The sequence below is a fragment of the Sciurus carolinensis genome, chromosome 5 (genome assembly GCF_902686445.1).
Source record: "Sciurus carolinensis chromosome 5, mSciCar1.2, whole genome shotgun sequence".
NCBI classification, from domain to species: domain Eukaryota; kingdom Metazoa; phylum Chordata; class Mammalia; order Rodentia; family Sciuridae; genus Sciurus; species Sciurus carolinensis.
The window spans coordinates 120,195,645-120,208,404 of NC_062217.1; the positions used below are offsets into that span (position 1 = coordinate 120,195,645).

The window sequence follows — 12,760 nt, forward strand, 5'->3', positions numbered from 1 at the left end:
CAGGAAGATCACAAATTCAAAGCCAACCTCAGCAGTTTAGTGAGGCTCTAAGCAATTTAGTGAGACTCTGTATCAAAATAAAAAATAAAAAGGGATGGGAATGGGGCTCAGTGGTTAGGATCCTCTGTGTTCAATCCCTAGTACCAATAAACTAAACTAAAATAAAAAGGGCTGGGGATGTAGCTCAGTGCTAAAGTGCTCCTAGATTCAATCCCTAATGCCAAAAATAAATAAATAACTCACAAAACACTAGTAAAAGTTTTTATCCCTAGTACTCTGTCCACAAAAACAGCTAGTAACAGTTTTTAAAAATTAACGTAAAGAGTTTGGGGTTGTGATCCAGTGGTGGAACACTTGCCTAGCATGTGTAAGGCACTGGGTTTGATCCTCAGCACCACATAAAACATAAAAACAAAGTTTAAAAAATTAATGTAAAACTCTTTCATATGCCAAAGCAATATCCAAACAAGAAGAGAAAGTCAGACTTGATCCCCTGGATACAATCTTTCCAGGATTATGAGTCCCAATCACTTTAACAGTAGTGACTTTATGTGGACTGGATGGGACTCCCATATTAGTTAAAAGCACATTTTTTTTTTTTTTTTTTTTTTTTTTTTTTGTGGGGGCGAATACCTGGGAATAAACCCAGGGTCACTTATCCCTGAGCCACATCCCCAGCCCTTTCTTAATTTTTTATGTTTTTTCAGTTACACATGACAGTAGAATGTATTTCAACGTATACGTGGGGTATAACTTCCTATTTTCTGGCCCCAGCCCTTTTTAAATTTTATTTTGTGATAGGATCTTGCTAAGTTGCTTAGGATCTCACTAAGTACTGAGGCTGGCTTTGAACTCACAATCCTCCTGCCTCAGGCTTCTGAGCCACTGGGATTATAGGTGGGCTACACCATGCCCAGCAAAAGCAGTCCACTAAATTTAGGTGGACCAGCTGGTCACATCACACCAGAGTTTTCAGTTGTAGCCCCAGCTGGCCCAAGATATGATTTTTTTTACAGTGACAATTGTAATGCTTCTAAACATTCAATAGCACCTGGAAAATATATGCAACACTGAATAGGGAACAAACAATGCCTACGAATATTGTTGAATTATTAATTGGAGCATCTGGGTCTGGCAATGATTTGGCCAGGGATTAACTAAGAGTGTCTATGCTAGATACTTTGTAGGGTCTAATTCAATTGAATGAATAACTATGAGAAGTATTGGTAAATTTTAAAGCATGCTGCTATTACTATTGCTGATTTTTAAAATATAGCTGTCAGAAAGCAACACACAGGTACTATTACAGCAGAAAGAGGGAAATAATTATTTTTGGAAGGGAAATAAACAGAGAAGCCCTCTTGGAGGAGGTGGCATCTTAAGGTCCTCTTGGAGAAGGAGTTGCATAAATGGTAATGGAGGAATAGACATTTTATTAATTTCTGACTCTATCGCAGTGGCAGGTCTGGATGCAATGGCGGGCCTCACCGTGCCTACAGGCGGGGGAATGTCTAGGATAGGCTGCATGCACACTGCACAGGAGGCTTACTTCAGATGTTTTACAAGCACATTCCTTTACATTACAACCAAGGTCACTCTCCAAGGAATCCAGCTCCCTCTCCCTCATTACTACTTTTTTTTTTTTTGTACTGGGAATCGAACCCAAGGGTGTTTAACCACGGAGCCACATCCCCTGCCCCTTTTTTATATTACATTTAGAGACAGGGTCTCGCTGAGTTGCTTAGCACCTCGCTTTTGCTGAGGCTGGCTTTGAACTCACAATCCTCCTGTCTCAGCCTTCGAGTTGCTGGGATTACAGGCGTGTACCACTGCTCCTGGCTACTACTACATTCTTTTAGAGACCTTACCTCACTGCAAGTTTCCCAGGTATTGGTTCATGTTTAACCCGACAATAATGAAAGCGTCGTCTAGAGTAATAGTGCTTTTGATCTAGAAATGCACAAAGTGAGGAACCAATAACATTATTGGTTATTGGTGATTGGTAGCCATCTGTTCTTGGCCCTTAGCACCAAGGTCACACTGTGGGGCACAGGTACTGTTAGCTCTTTGAAGATTTGATCGGAACCTTGAATTTACCCCACACCTCCAACTCATAGTACCTTATATGTAGAAAACATATCTTCTTTCAAACAATTAAATGGTGAGCTTTTTAAAAAATATCTTTTAGATGGACACAATACATTATTTATTTTTATGTGTGCTGAAGTTCAAACCCAGTGCCTCACACATGCTAGGCAAGTGCTCTGTCACGGAGCTACAACCCCAGTTCCTAAATGGTGAGATCTTGAGACCAAAAGAGATCCAAAAATGACAGGTAACATGGAACTCTCCACCAGGCTCCTCTTGAACTTTTACTTCTCAGGCCATACAAACCTTCAAAGAAGCGACCACTGACTAAACCAAAGAACTTTCTGATCCGTTTCATTCCCAGGAATTGAAATTATCTTAGATTCCTTCCTGATTTATATTTTCATGGTATCTAACAATATTTAAGCCTGATAACAGCATCCTCTGCAGTTTTCCCTGTTGGATGAACAATTGGTCTGTGATCAGGTCCATTCTGTGCATCCTTCAGGAGATCTCTATAATCATAGAGAGATTATATTATAAATCTCCGTGGTTTCAGGTATATAGCATGATTAACAAACATTTCACAACATTATGGCTACAAAAAATGCCAGGCAATCCTGAACTTAATCATTAGTCACTATTAATAATGTATGACACAGTAAAGTTCATCAGTAGAAAACAATTTATTAAATAAAAATTTCAAAGGTAGAAGCAATTAATTTTTAACATATCTAACATTCATTAAAAAAAAAAATACTCAATAGAATGAAAGATTTTTCCTCCAGAAGATGGATACCCTGTGGTTAAAATCCGTCATCACATATACAATTAATCACTTTGAGGTAACTTTGTTTCACAAAATACCTTTATACAAAAAGGGAAAACTAAGGAATGTCCCCAAAGAGGTAAACAAACATGAATAACTGAAAACAAGGATTATACCTTTTTGTGTGTGTGGTACTGGGGGTGGGGAGATTGAACCCTTGGGCACTATACCACTGAACTATACCCCCAACCTTTTCATTTTGAGACAGGGTCTCATTGAGCTGCCAAGGCTGGCCTTGAACCTGAGATTCTCCTGCCTCAGTCTTCCAAATTGCTGGGATTAAAGGTATGTGTCACTGTGTTCAGCTCCTTTCAGATACAATTCTTATGATTGAATCTATAAAATCAAATTAGTCCTAAAATCTTAGACTTACAAATGTAAAGCTTAGATCCAAAAACTAATCCATCTTTAAAGTTGGTAAAAAATTTGTCGAACTCTTTTTCTAAGTCATACAAAAATGCATTTATCATACCTATAAATTTAGACTTTGTGAAGTTTGGAGCACATCTGTACTGAAAAAAAAAATAGTGTTCAATTTTGTATGGTAGAAGAATTTTATGTTAACAAGATTAAACAGGAATACAGAAAACAGAAAACAAAAACTGGAACTCTGCACACTGTACACACTGTATCCCCCTTTGGATAAAAGTCATTTTCACAGTTTAACCAAACACTGCTTTTACAGCAAAGCTAAATTATGAATCTTAAACACGAGCCAAGTGACAATGTTCAAATATCAAAAGACAAGGAAAACAGTGTTTTATTCTGTTTGAAAATCATTCAATATGTGACAGAGACTTTCATGCTCTCTTGATGGAAGATCAATGATGTAAAACAAGTTAAGGAAGATACATTTAACATAATATGAAAGTACACAAAAACATTCATGACATTTCACATTTTGCAATTTGGTTTACTACAAAGAAATGTCAAGATCTTATGGTATTCTATGGAAGCTTATATACTGAAGCAGTAAGATTTTTATATCTTAATCTAAGACTGTCAAATAAGGTAAGGGATGGAGTTCAGTGGTGGAGTGCTTGCCTAACATGCATGAAGCCCTAGGTCCAATCCTCAGTAGTAAATAATAATAATAAAGTAAAAAATAATGGAATGATTTTTCAGTTAGGTTTTTTGTTTGTTTGGTTGGTTTTTTGGTACCAGAGATTAACCACTGAGCAACATCCTTAGCCCTTTTTTATTTTTTGTTTTGAGACAATCTTGCCAAGTTGCTTAGGGCCTTGCTAAGTTGCTGAGGCTGGCCTTAAACTTGCAATCCTCCTGCCTCAGCCTCCCAAGTTGCTGGGAATACAGGTGTTTGCCACCACACCTGGCTCAGTTTTTTAATGTAATATTTTAATCTTGAATTAAAAACAAGGTCATAAATTTGGGGTGGCAGAACTAAAAGGGATAACCCATTTTCCTGCACTTGCTAGTTGTAGGGCAATGGATTATGTTCCTTTTTTCTCTTTCTCAATTCAGAAACTATTCCTCTCCATCACCTCATTACTGGCTTAACATGACTTCCTGTAACACTCTTTCCTTTGCCAAATCAGATCTTTGAAATATGCCCATGCAAAACATGACTTTTAGTTTTAATTTATACAAAGACATAAATAAAGTATTCACAATAGCACAATCAAATGTGACCATATACATAATAAAAAGGATATTAATTTTTCTGAGTTTAGATGACAAAATAACTTCTCCAAAGGTGGGTAGCGCTTCAGTGAGGGCACACATCCCAAGAGAATCAGTTTATGTTTGGCTCTGGTTATAGCAACATTAAGACGTCGCCAATCTTTCAAGAGTTCACCAAGCTGTAAAATAAGTAATTTAGGAGGGAAGGGAAAAAAGAGAAAAAAAAAAATAGTAAGTAATTTAAAATTATTTGAGTTTTCTTATACTACATATTTGTTTTGACAAAGAACTTAGTTTATCTTGAATTACTTCCCTACTTTTAAAATATAAGTTATAAAAAAGATTCATCAACATAATTATAATTCTAGGCAGCTAGAAAAACTTGTCAATTTCAAATATTTTATGTTGTGATATTCTAGCCACATTTTATAAATATTAATTACATATAACAAAAATCAAGGACTAAAGTTATCTCCACTCACCGCAGCATTATTGTAATAGTAATAAAAATTGTGAAAATACTCAGGAGTAGTTAAATATGACATGTCTATACATTGGTAACTACGAAACAAAAAATAAAACTCCCCTTTGTGTACTTGCATGGAAAGATTCCTAACATATTTTAAGTGGAAAAAGCAAAGTCCAGAATATTATCTATAAGATTGCAAACAAACAAAAAGAAAACTAAAAAAAGTGAGTATCTGTGATATAAGAATTGAGTGGATGAGCAGTAGTATTTTTTGTTGTTGTTGTTACTGGGAATTGAATCCAGGGGCACTCAACCACTGACCTATATCCCCAGTGCTCCCTCGTGGGGCACTGGGTTCGATCCTCAGCACCACATAAAAATAAATAAAATAAAGGTATTGTGTCCATCTATAACTAAATAATATATATATATATATACACATATATATATATATATATAAATATATATGAAGAAGGTTCTATGTTTAAAATGCCTAGCCATGAGTAGTGGTGCAGACTATGATCCCAGAAACTCAGGAGGCTGAGGCAGGAACATCGCAAATTCTAGGCCAGCCTGGACAACTTAGTGAGACCCTGTCTCAAAACAAAAAAGGATGGTAAAGTACCCCTGGTTCAATGCCCAATGCCAATTAAAAAAAAAAAAAGAAAAAAAAAGTCTCAAACATAATAGTTGAGAGGTGGAAGCAACCCAAATGTACATCCATGGATAAATAAAATATGGTACCTATAGACAATAGAAACTTCTAGGCCTTAAAAAGAAGGGAAATACTGACATATGCTACAACATGGATGAACACAAGTCAAATAAGCTAGTCACAAAAAGACAAATTCTGGTTGATTTCTCTTATACCCACAAAAGTCAAATTCAGAGACAGAGGGTAGAATGGACTGAAGCGGGGTATAATGGAAAGTTCTTCATGAGTACAGAGTTTTTTTTTTACTAAAAAGAGGCAGGAGGATCTCAAGTTTAAGACCAGAATGGGCAAAGTAGGAAGATCCTGTTTCAAAATAAAAAGGGAACTTGGGCACTGTGGTATATAATCCCAGGGGATAACAGGCAGGAGGACTGCAAGTTCAAGGCTAGCCTCAGCAATTGAGCAAGGCCCTAAATAACTGAGTGAGGCACTAAGCAATTTATGGAAACACAGTCTCAAAATTTAAAAAACAAATAAAAAGGGATGTAACTCAGTGGTAAAGCACACCTCCTCTCAAAAAAAAAAAAGAAAGGTTAAAAGGTAAGTTTCATGTTTTGTTTTTTGGTTTTTGTTTTTCACTTTTTAAACTACAATTTAAAAAGGAGAGTGCTAGGGGTGTAGCTCAGTGGTGGAGCACTTGCCTAGCACACACAGGTCCTGGACCCAAAATGAAAAAAAAAAGAGAAAGATCCGACAGATAGGCTCAACAGATTGGCTGATTCCCCAAATGAGTCAGTAGCAAATACAATCAACTTACGGTTCCATCTTTATTACTTCTAACAAAAGACACTAGGATGATTCTTTTGTCTCTTCCTTGGTATTTATCTACTGTATTAACTTCAACCATCCCAACAAAAGAATGTACCAACAAATTGTTGATGACCTTTAATTGCTGCCTGTATGGTGCAATGATACCAATATCCGAGGGATTACATCCAGCCTAAACAAAAAAGGACGCAATTTTAAATGAAGAATCCTGACTTTCAATTTCTTAAGCTTTATTAAATTTATCAATGTCTACATTATGGACTCAACTGATGTTTAACAGATATTCCCATTTCAAGGAGTAAATACAATTACTGAATTGGCTATAAGTCTACATCCATACTTCCCACCACTCCTGCGGTTTTTAGAGATCCATGCAGGATAATGGCTTATAGGCCACTAAAAAGTTGCCACACAAAAGAACAGCACACAGAAAACCCACCCCAACGTAAAAAGATCCCAATGCCCAATCATATTAACTACAGCACAGTAGTGACAAAATTAGAATCATCTGACATTACAAAATGATCCTAAGTGGAAAACCCAAAAGTCCTTATTAAAAAACACATCTTAGGTTGGGGATATAGCTCAGTTGGTAGAGTGTTTGCCTTGCAAGCACAAGGCCCTGGGTTCAATCCCCAGCACCAGAAAACACACACACACACACACACACACACACACACACACACACACCTTAGATTAATTTTCTCAAAATAAAACAAAAACAATTGGGCTTCAGTCCTTCTATGTTAACAAGGGTTGACACTAGATCTTAAGTTTCCTACAGCCTAATTACAGCTGCTTATTCTGCTCCTTAATATTGATTAGTCTTAAAAATTCTAAATTACCTTAATAAACATCGAGGTCAGAAAAACTATGAGTTTGGCTTCTGTTACATTGCTCACACCACCTTTTTCAACTTGTTCAGGTGCTGGAACCTAAGTAAAAAAATATGTAGTTCACTTATAATACAATCTCTAAAGTTAAGAATACTTAAGTGTGCCGGTAGCTATAGAAACTCCACTAGGGTGCAAGGGGTCAGTGTTAGGGTTAGGTTAGGGTTAGGGAGGGGGGCAAGAATGGAGGAAGGAAGGACTGTATAGAGGGAAAAGAGGGGTGGGAGGGGTGGGACGTAGGGAAAAAATAACAATGAATCAAACAATATTATCCTATGTAAATTTACGATTACACAAATGGTATGCCTTGACTCCATGTACAAACAGAGAAACAACATGTATCCCATTTGTTTACAATAAAAAAAAAAAAGAAAGAAAGAAACTCTACTAGTATGGTTTGGAGACAGGAGAAATAGTATTGAAGTTGAAGGTGAAAAAAAAATCAATAAAAATGAATATGGCGCACACCTGTAATCCCAGCAGCTCTGGAGGCTGAGCAGGAGGATTCCAAGTTCAAAGCCAGCCTTAACAACTCAGCAAGGCCCTAAGCAACTCAGTGAGACCTACCTCTAAATAAAATACAAAATAGGGCTGGGGATGTGGCTCAGTAGTTCAGTGTTCAAATGCCCCTGAGTTCAATCCCTAGTATTCAAAAAAAAGATTACGAGCACTTTCAAAAAGGAACATGAGGGCAACTCAACCTGAACATGCCGTACAGTTCAGACTAGAATCTCTAGGAAGGCTGACTGTACATTGGGTTTCACATAATTTACTCTATTACCTTCCCTTTTATAGGAATCAAAGGCAGACAAGACAGTAATCTACCCAAGGTCTCAAAACAGATCCTGACCCAAGATTCAAACTTAGACCTGGTTCTAGTATCAGTGTTCTTTACATTTTTTTGCTCCCTTTTATACACATAATGGAACAGATAATGGTCCTAGGCTCTACCAAACCTGATAAAATTCTCTAAGGAATACTTTACTCCTACACTATCTCTATGCAACCTCGATTACTTTGTTTCATCTCTTTTATTTATTTTTAAATTTTTGGTACTGGGGATTGAATCCAGGCATGCTTAATCACCGAGCCACATCCCCAGCCCTTTTCATTCTTTATTTTGAATCAGGGTATCATTAAATTGCTGAGGGTCTCGTTAAGTTGCTGAGGCTATGAACTTGGAATCCTCCTGGCAAGCCACTATTTTTAACAGGCTGACAACCTGACTTAGTAAAAAGACAAGTATTATTTTGGGGGTGTTAGGGATTAAATCCAGGACCCCACACATGTTGAAATAGTGCTGTACCACTCAGCCACATCCCAGCCCAAAAGACAATTATTTTAGAGGAGTATTCATATATATAACTGGTTACTATACTTTCATTTGAACTTACAACTTAATATTGAGAAGCATTATATAAAACAGGGGTAGACGGGCATGTAGCTCAGGGGTAGAGTACTTGCCCTGCACATGGGTTCAATCACTGGCACTGCAAAATTAAATAAATAAGTGAATAAATAAAACAAGCCAGGGGACTGGGGTTGCAGCTTAGTAGCACAGCGCTTGCCTAGCACAAGTGAGGCACTGGGTTCGATTCTCAGCACCACATATATATAAATTAAATAAAGGTATTGTGTCCATCTAAATCTAAAACTATTAAAAAAAAAAAAAAAAAAAAAAAAAAAAAAAACAAGTCAGGGATAGTGGCACACACCTGTAATCCCAGAGGTTCAAGAGGCTGATGCAGGAGGGTTGAGAGTTCAAAGACAGTCTCAGCAACTTCTTGAGGCCTTAAGCAACTTAGCAAGACCCTCTCTCAAAATAAAAAGGGCTAGGGATGTGGCTCATTCGTTAAGTGCCTTTGGTTCAAACCGCCCCTCCAACAAAATGATTAATGATTAATTTTGACATCTATCAACCCCCAAAATAAATCTCCTCCTCCTTCTATAGGCCCAAAATAAATCTCCTTTGGGCCTATAGAAAGAAAAGACTCTTAGTTTTGCCTTTCTATCAAGAAGCTCTAAAGAAACACACTAAATAGAAACTGAGAAATTTAAATAATAGGACAAGGGCCAGGGTTGTGGCTCAGAGGTATAGCACCTGCCTCGCACGTGTGAGGCACTGGGTTCAATCCTCAGCACCACATAAAAATAAATAAAATAAAATAAAGGTATTGTGTTCATCTACAATTACAATAAATAAATAACAGGACAAAAGCAATAAAATTCAAGAAAAAAATTTTTTTTTACCTTTTCTGTATTAAGAAAACAAACAGGATTGTTTGGCTCAAATACTCCAATCAGCCAAGGATTATCAGAATAATCAGCATAGAATTCCAGTTCCAGCTTTACATCTTTAAAGTTAGGTAGGTTTATCACTGCATTGGCCACTTTCTCTGATCCACACTCCAGCTTTCCTTCATAGGTCAGCTTATTACTTAGGGACATAATTTTACTAAAAGAGTTACAAAAAACAATTTTAAGTTTTGGTACATGAAAATGTATACATTAAAACCACTTATTGCTGAAACTGTTATAAATACCTGTTCATTCTGTACTGCACGGTTAACTGTACAACAGCATTTTGATTCTGCTCCAGCCTCTTGAATAAGCTTTCACTCATGCCAAGAGCACTGTCAAAAAAAAGATCAAATTCAGTATACTAATATTGTCCCTTAAACAGAATCCAGTTTAAAATTAAAATTTAAAGCTGGGCAAAATAGTGCATATCTGTAACCCCAGTAGCTTGGGAGGCTGAGGTAGGAGGATGGAGAGTTCAAAGTCAGCCTCAGCAACTTAGTGAGACCCTAAGCAATTCAGTGAGATCCTGTCTCTAAATAAAAAATAAAAAGGGGTGAGAACAGGGCTGGGGTCGTGGCTCAGTGGTAGAGCACTTGCCTAGCATGTGTGAGGCACTGGGTTCGATTCTCAGCACTATATATAAATAAAAAAAAAAGGGGGGGGGTGGCTGAAATGTAGCTCAGTGGTTAAGTGCCCCTGGGATCACTCTCTGTTCCCACTCCCAATAAATAAATAAATAAAACTTTAAAAAGTTGGTATGGTAGTATGAGCCTGTAGTCCCCAGCTATTTGGGATGCTAAGGCAGGAGGATTACTTGAGGCCAGAAGTCAGAGGCCGGCCTGGACAACACAGGGAGAGCCTACCTCTATCATACCAAAACACGACAAAATTTAAATACCTGCCTACCTTGCTTCACGGTTTAGCACCAGAGGAGGAAGCTGCTGATGATCCCCAACCAACACGAATCTCTGAGCAAAAAAAAGTGGTCCCAGGCAAACTGGTTGGCTAATTTGAGATGCTTCATCCACAATACAAAAATCAAAGGTTCTACGGGAAAATACTGGATGGCTTATTCCCATACATGTTGTTGCAACTATAAGCTGAAAACAAATGAAGAAAATAGATTAAGTCATTTAGTATGTAAAAGAAAGGCAGTTTGGTTTTTCCCATTTTTTAAATTAAAAGATCAAAAACAATTTTTTTGGCCCCTAGCAGCAAGAATTCTCCAATATTTAATTCTGAAGCATTTGTAGCATGTAAAAGTTGCTTTTAATTTTTTTCTACAAACAAAAAAATCAAGTAAATTTTCAGACACTTAGATGTTTCCTTAGATGTTCCCATCTGAAAACATTTAAGAGATAATAAGTTAGTAAATTTCTTTAAAAATGTCCACCAGGACTTTATTCTGGGAGGATGGAGTACTTTTCCTTATTCTTCCCACAAAGTACATCTAAAGCCTGGGACGTGGGCCAGAGATGTAACTCAGTGAAAGAGCACCTGCCTAAAAGGCGCAGGGCCCTAGATGTGATCTTCAGCACTGAAAATAAAAACAAAAGAAAGGGAAAGCATAGCGGATAGAACTGTACACACATACTAGCCAATTATCACAGAGAGGGGAAAAAACCAACAACCACAGCCCATTTCTACTGATGCCAGGAAAAGGTAGTCTAGACTCCAGCCCTCTCCAGGCTGTAACAAGGCACCCTAGTAACCACTGGGTGGTACTGGATGCCGTGCATGCATCAGGTCATTCACCTCTGCAATCAGTAGAGACCACACAGGGAGCCAAACTCCCCCCACCACTCACCCCAAAGAAGGCTGGGGGGGGGGCGTTGGGGGGTCTGCATTTCCACTCCCACTGAAGTAATGAGGCAGCACGACTTCCCCTGCTACCAGAGCAGCACAGAGCAAGCCAGCTCAAACAGACCGCTTCAGCAACAAATGGCAACATGCTCAAGTTTCAATCAAAACACTCATTATAACTAGAACCAGGAAATCTTAAACCTAGTGAAAAAATAGGAAGACTCAGCAAAGAAACAACGATAAAAAGAACCAAAGGAAATTTTAGAACTGAAAATGCAGTAAGTGAAGCCAGGCACAGCGGCCCATGACTATAATCCCAGCAGCTCGGGAGGCTGAGGTAAGAGGATCTCAAGTTTAAAGCCTGCCTCAGCAAAAGTGAGGAGCTAAGCAACTCAGTGAGACCTGTCTCTAAATAAAATACAAAATCGGGCTGGGGATGTGGCTCAGAGGTCAAGTGCCACTGAGTTCAATCTCTGGTACCTACCCACCCCCAAAAAAAAGAGATTGGCAGAATGGCAGGGCACGGTCGCACATGCCGTAATCCCAGCAGCTTGGGAGGCTGAGGCAGGAAGATCGCAAATTTAAAGACAGTCTTAGCAATTTATTGAGACCCTACGCAACTTAGCAAGACCCTGTCTTTAAATAAAAAATAAAAAGGCTAAGGGCTGGGGATACAGCTCATGTGGTAGAGTGCTTATCTTGCAAGCACAAGGCCCTAGGTTCAATCCCCAGCACCACAAAAAATTAAAAAAATAAAATATAAAAGATATGTTTACCCTGATTTGAACATTACAGAATGTATATATGTATCAAAACATCATATGGCTGGGTGCAGTGGCACAGGCCTGTAATCCCAGCAGCTGGGCTCAGGAGGCTGAGGCAGGAGGATCAAAAGTTCAAAGCCAGCCTCAACAATTCAGCAAGGCCCTATGCAACTCAGTGAGACCCTGTCTCAAAGTAAATACAAAAAGGGCTAGGGATGTGGCTCAGTGGTTAAACACACCTGGGTTCAATTCCTGGAACCAAAAAAACAAAAACAAACAAACAAACAAACAAAAAAACGCCAGAAACCACCAGACTTACAGTGGTGGATAGGTGAACACAATATGGAATAATACTCAACAAAAAAAGGAACAAACTATTAATCTGCACAGCAATCTAGGTGAATATCCAGACAACAGGCAGAGTAAAAAATGCCAACCCCAAAAGGTTGTATACTGTATGACTCCATTGATATAACATTCATAAAAATG

The 12,760-nt window shown here is 38.1% G+C and overlaps 1 protein-coding gene across 1 annotated transcript in view; it reads right to left on the reverse strand.

Moving 5' to 3' along the window:
* Positions 1-2,758: 2,758 nt before the first annotated feature.
* Dna2 (DNA replication helicase/nuclease 2) overlaps positions 2,759-12,760 on the reverse strand; it is a 43,362-nt gene continuing 33,360 nt past the window's right edge. Inside the window, 7 exon segments of the mRNA XM_047553824.1 lie at positions 2,759-3,746; positions 4,591-4,737; positions 6,500-6,682; positions 7,356-7,445; positions 9,654-9,858; positions 9,947-10,036; positions 10,611-10,804. Coding sequence (XP_047409780.1) covers positions 3,678-3,746; positions 4,591-4,737; positions 6,500-6,682; positions 7,356-7,445; positions 9,654-9,858; positions 9,947-10,036; positions 10,611-10,804 — 978 coding nt within the window. The 3' untranslated portion in view covers positions 2,759-3,677.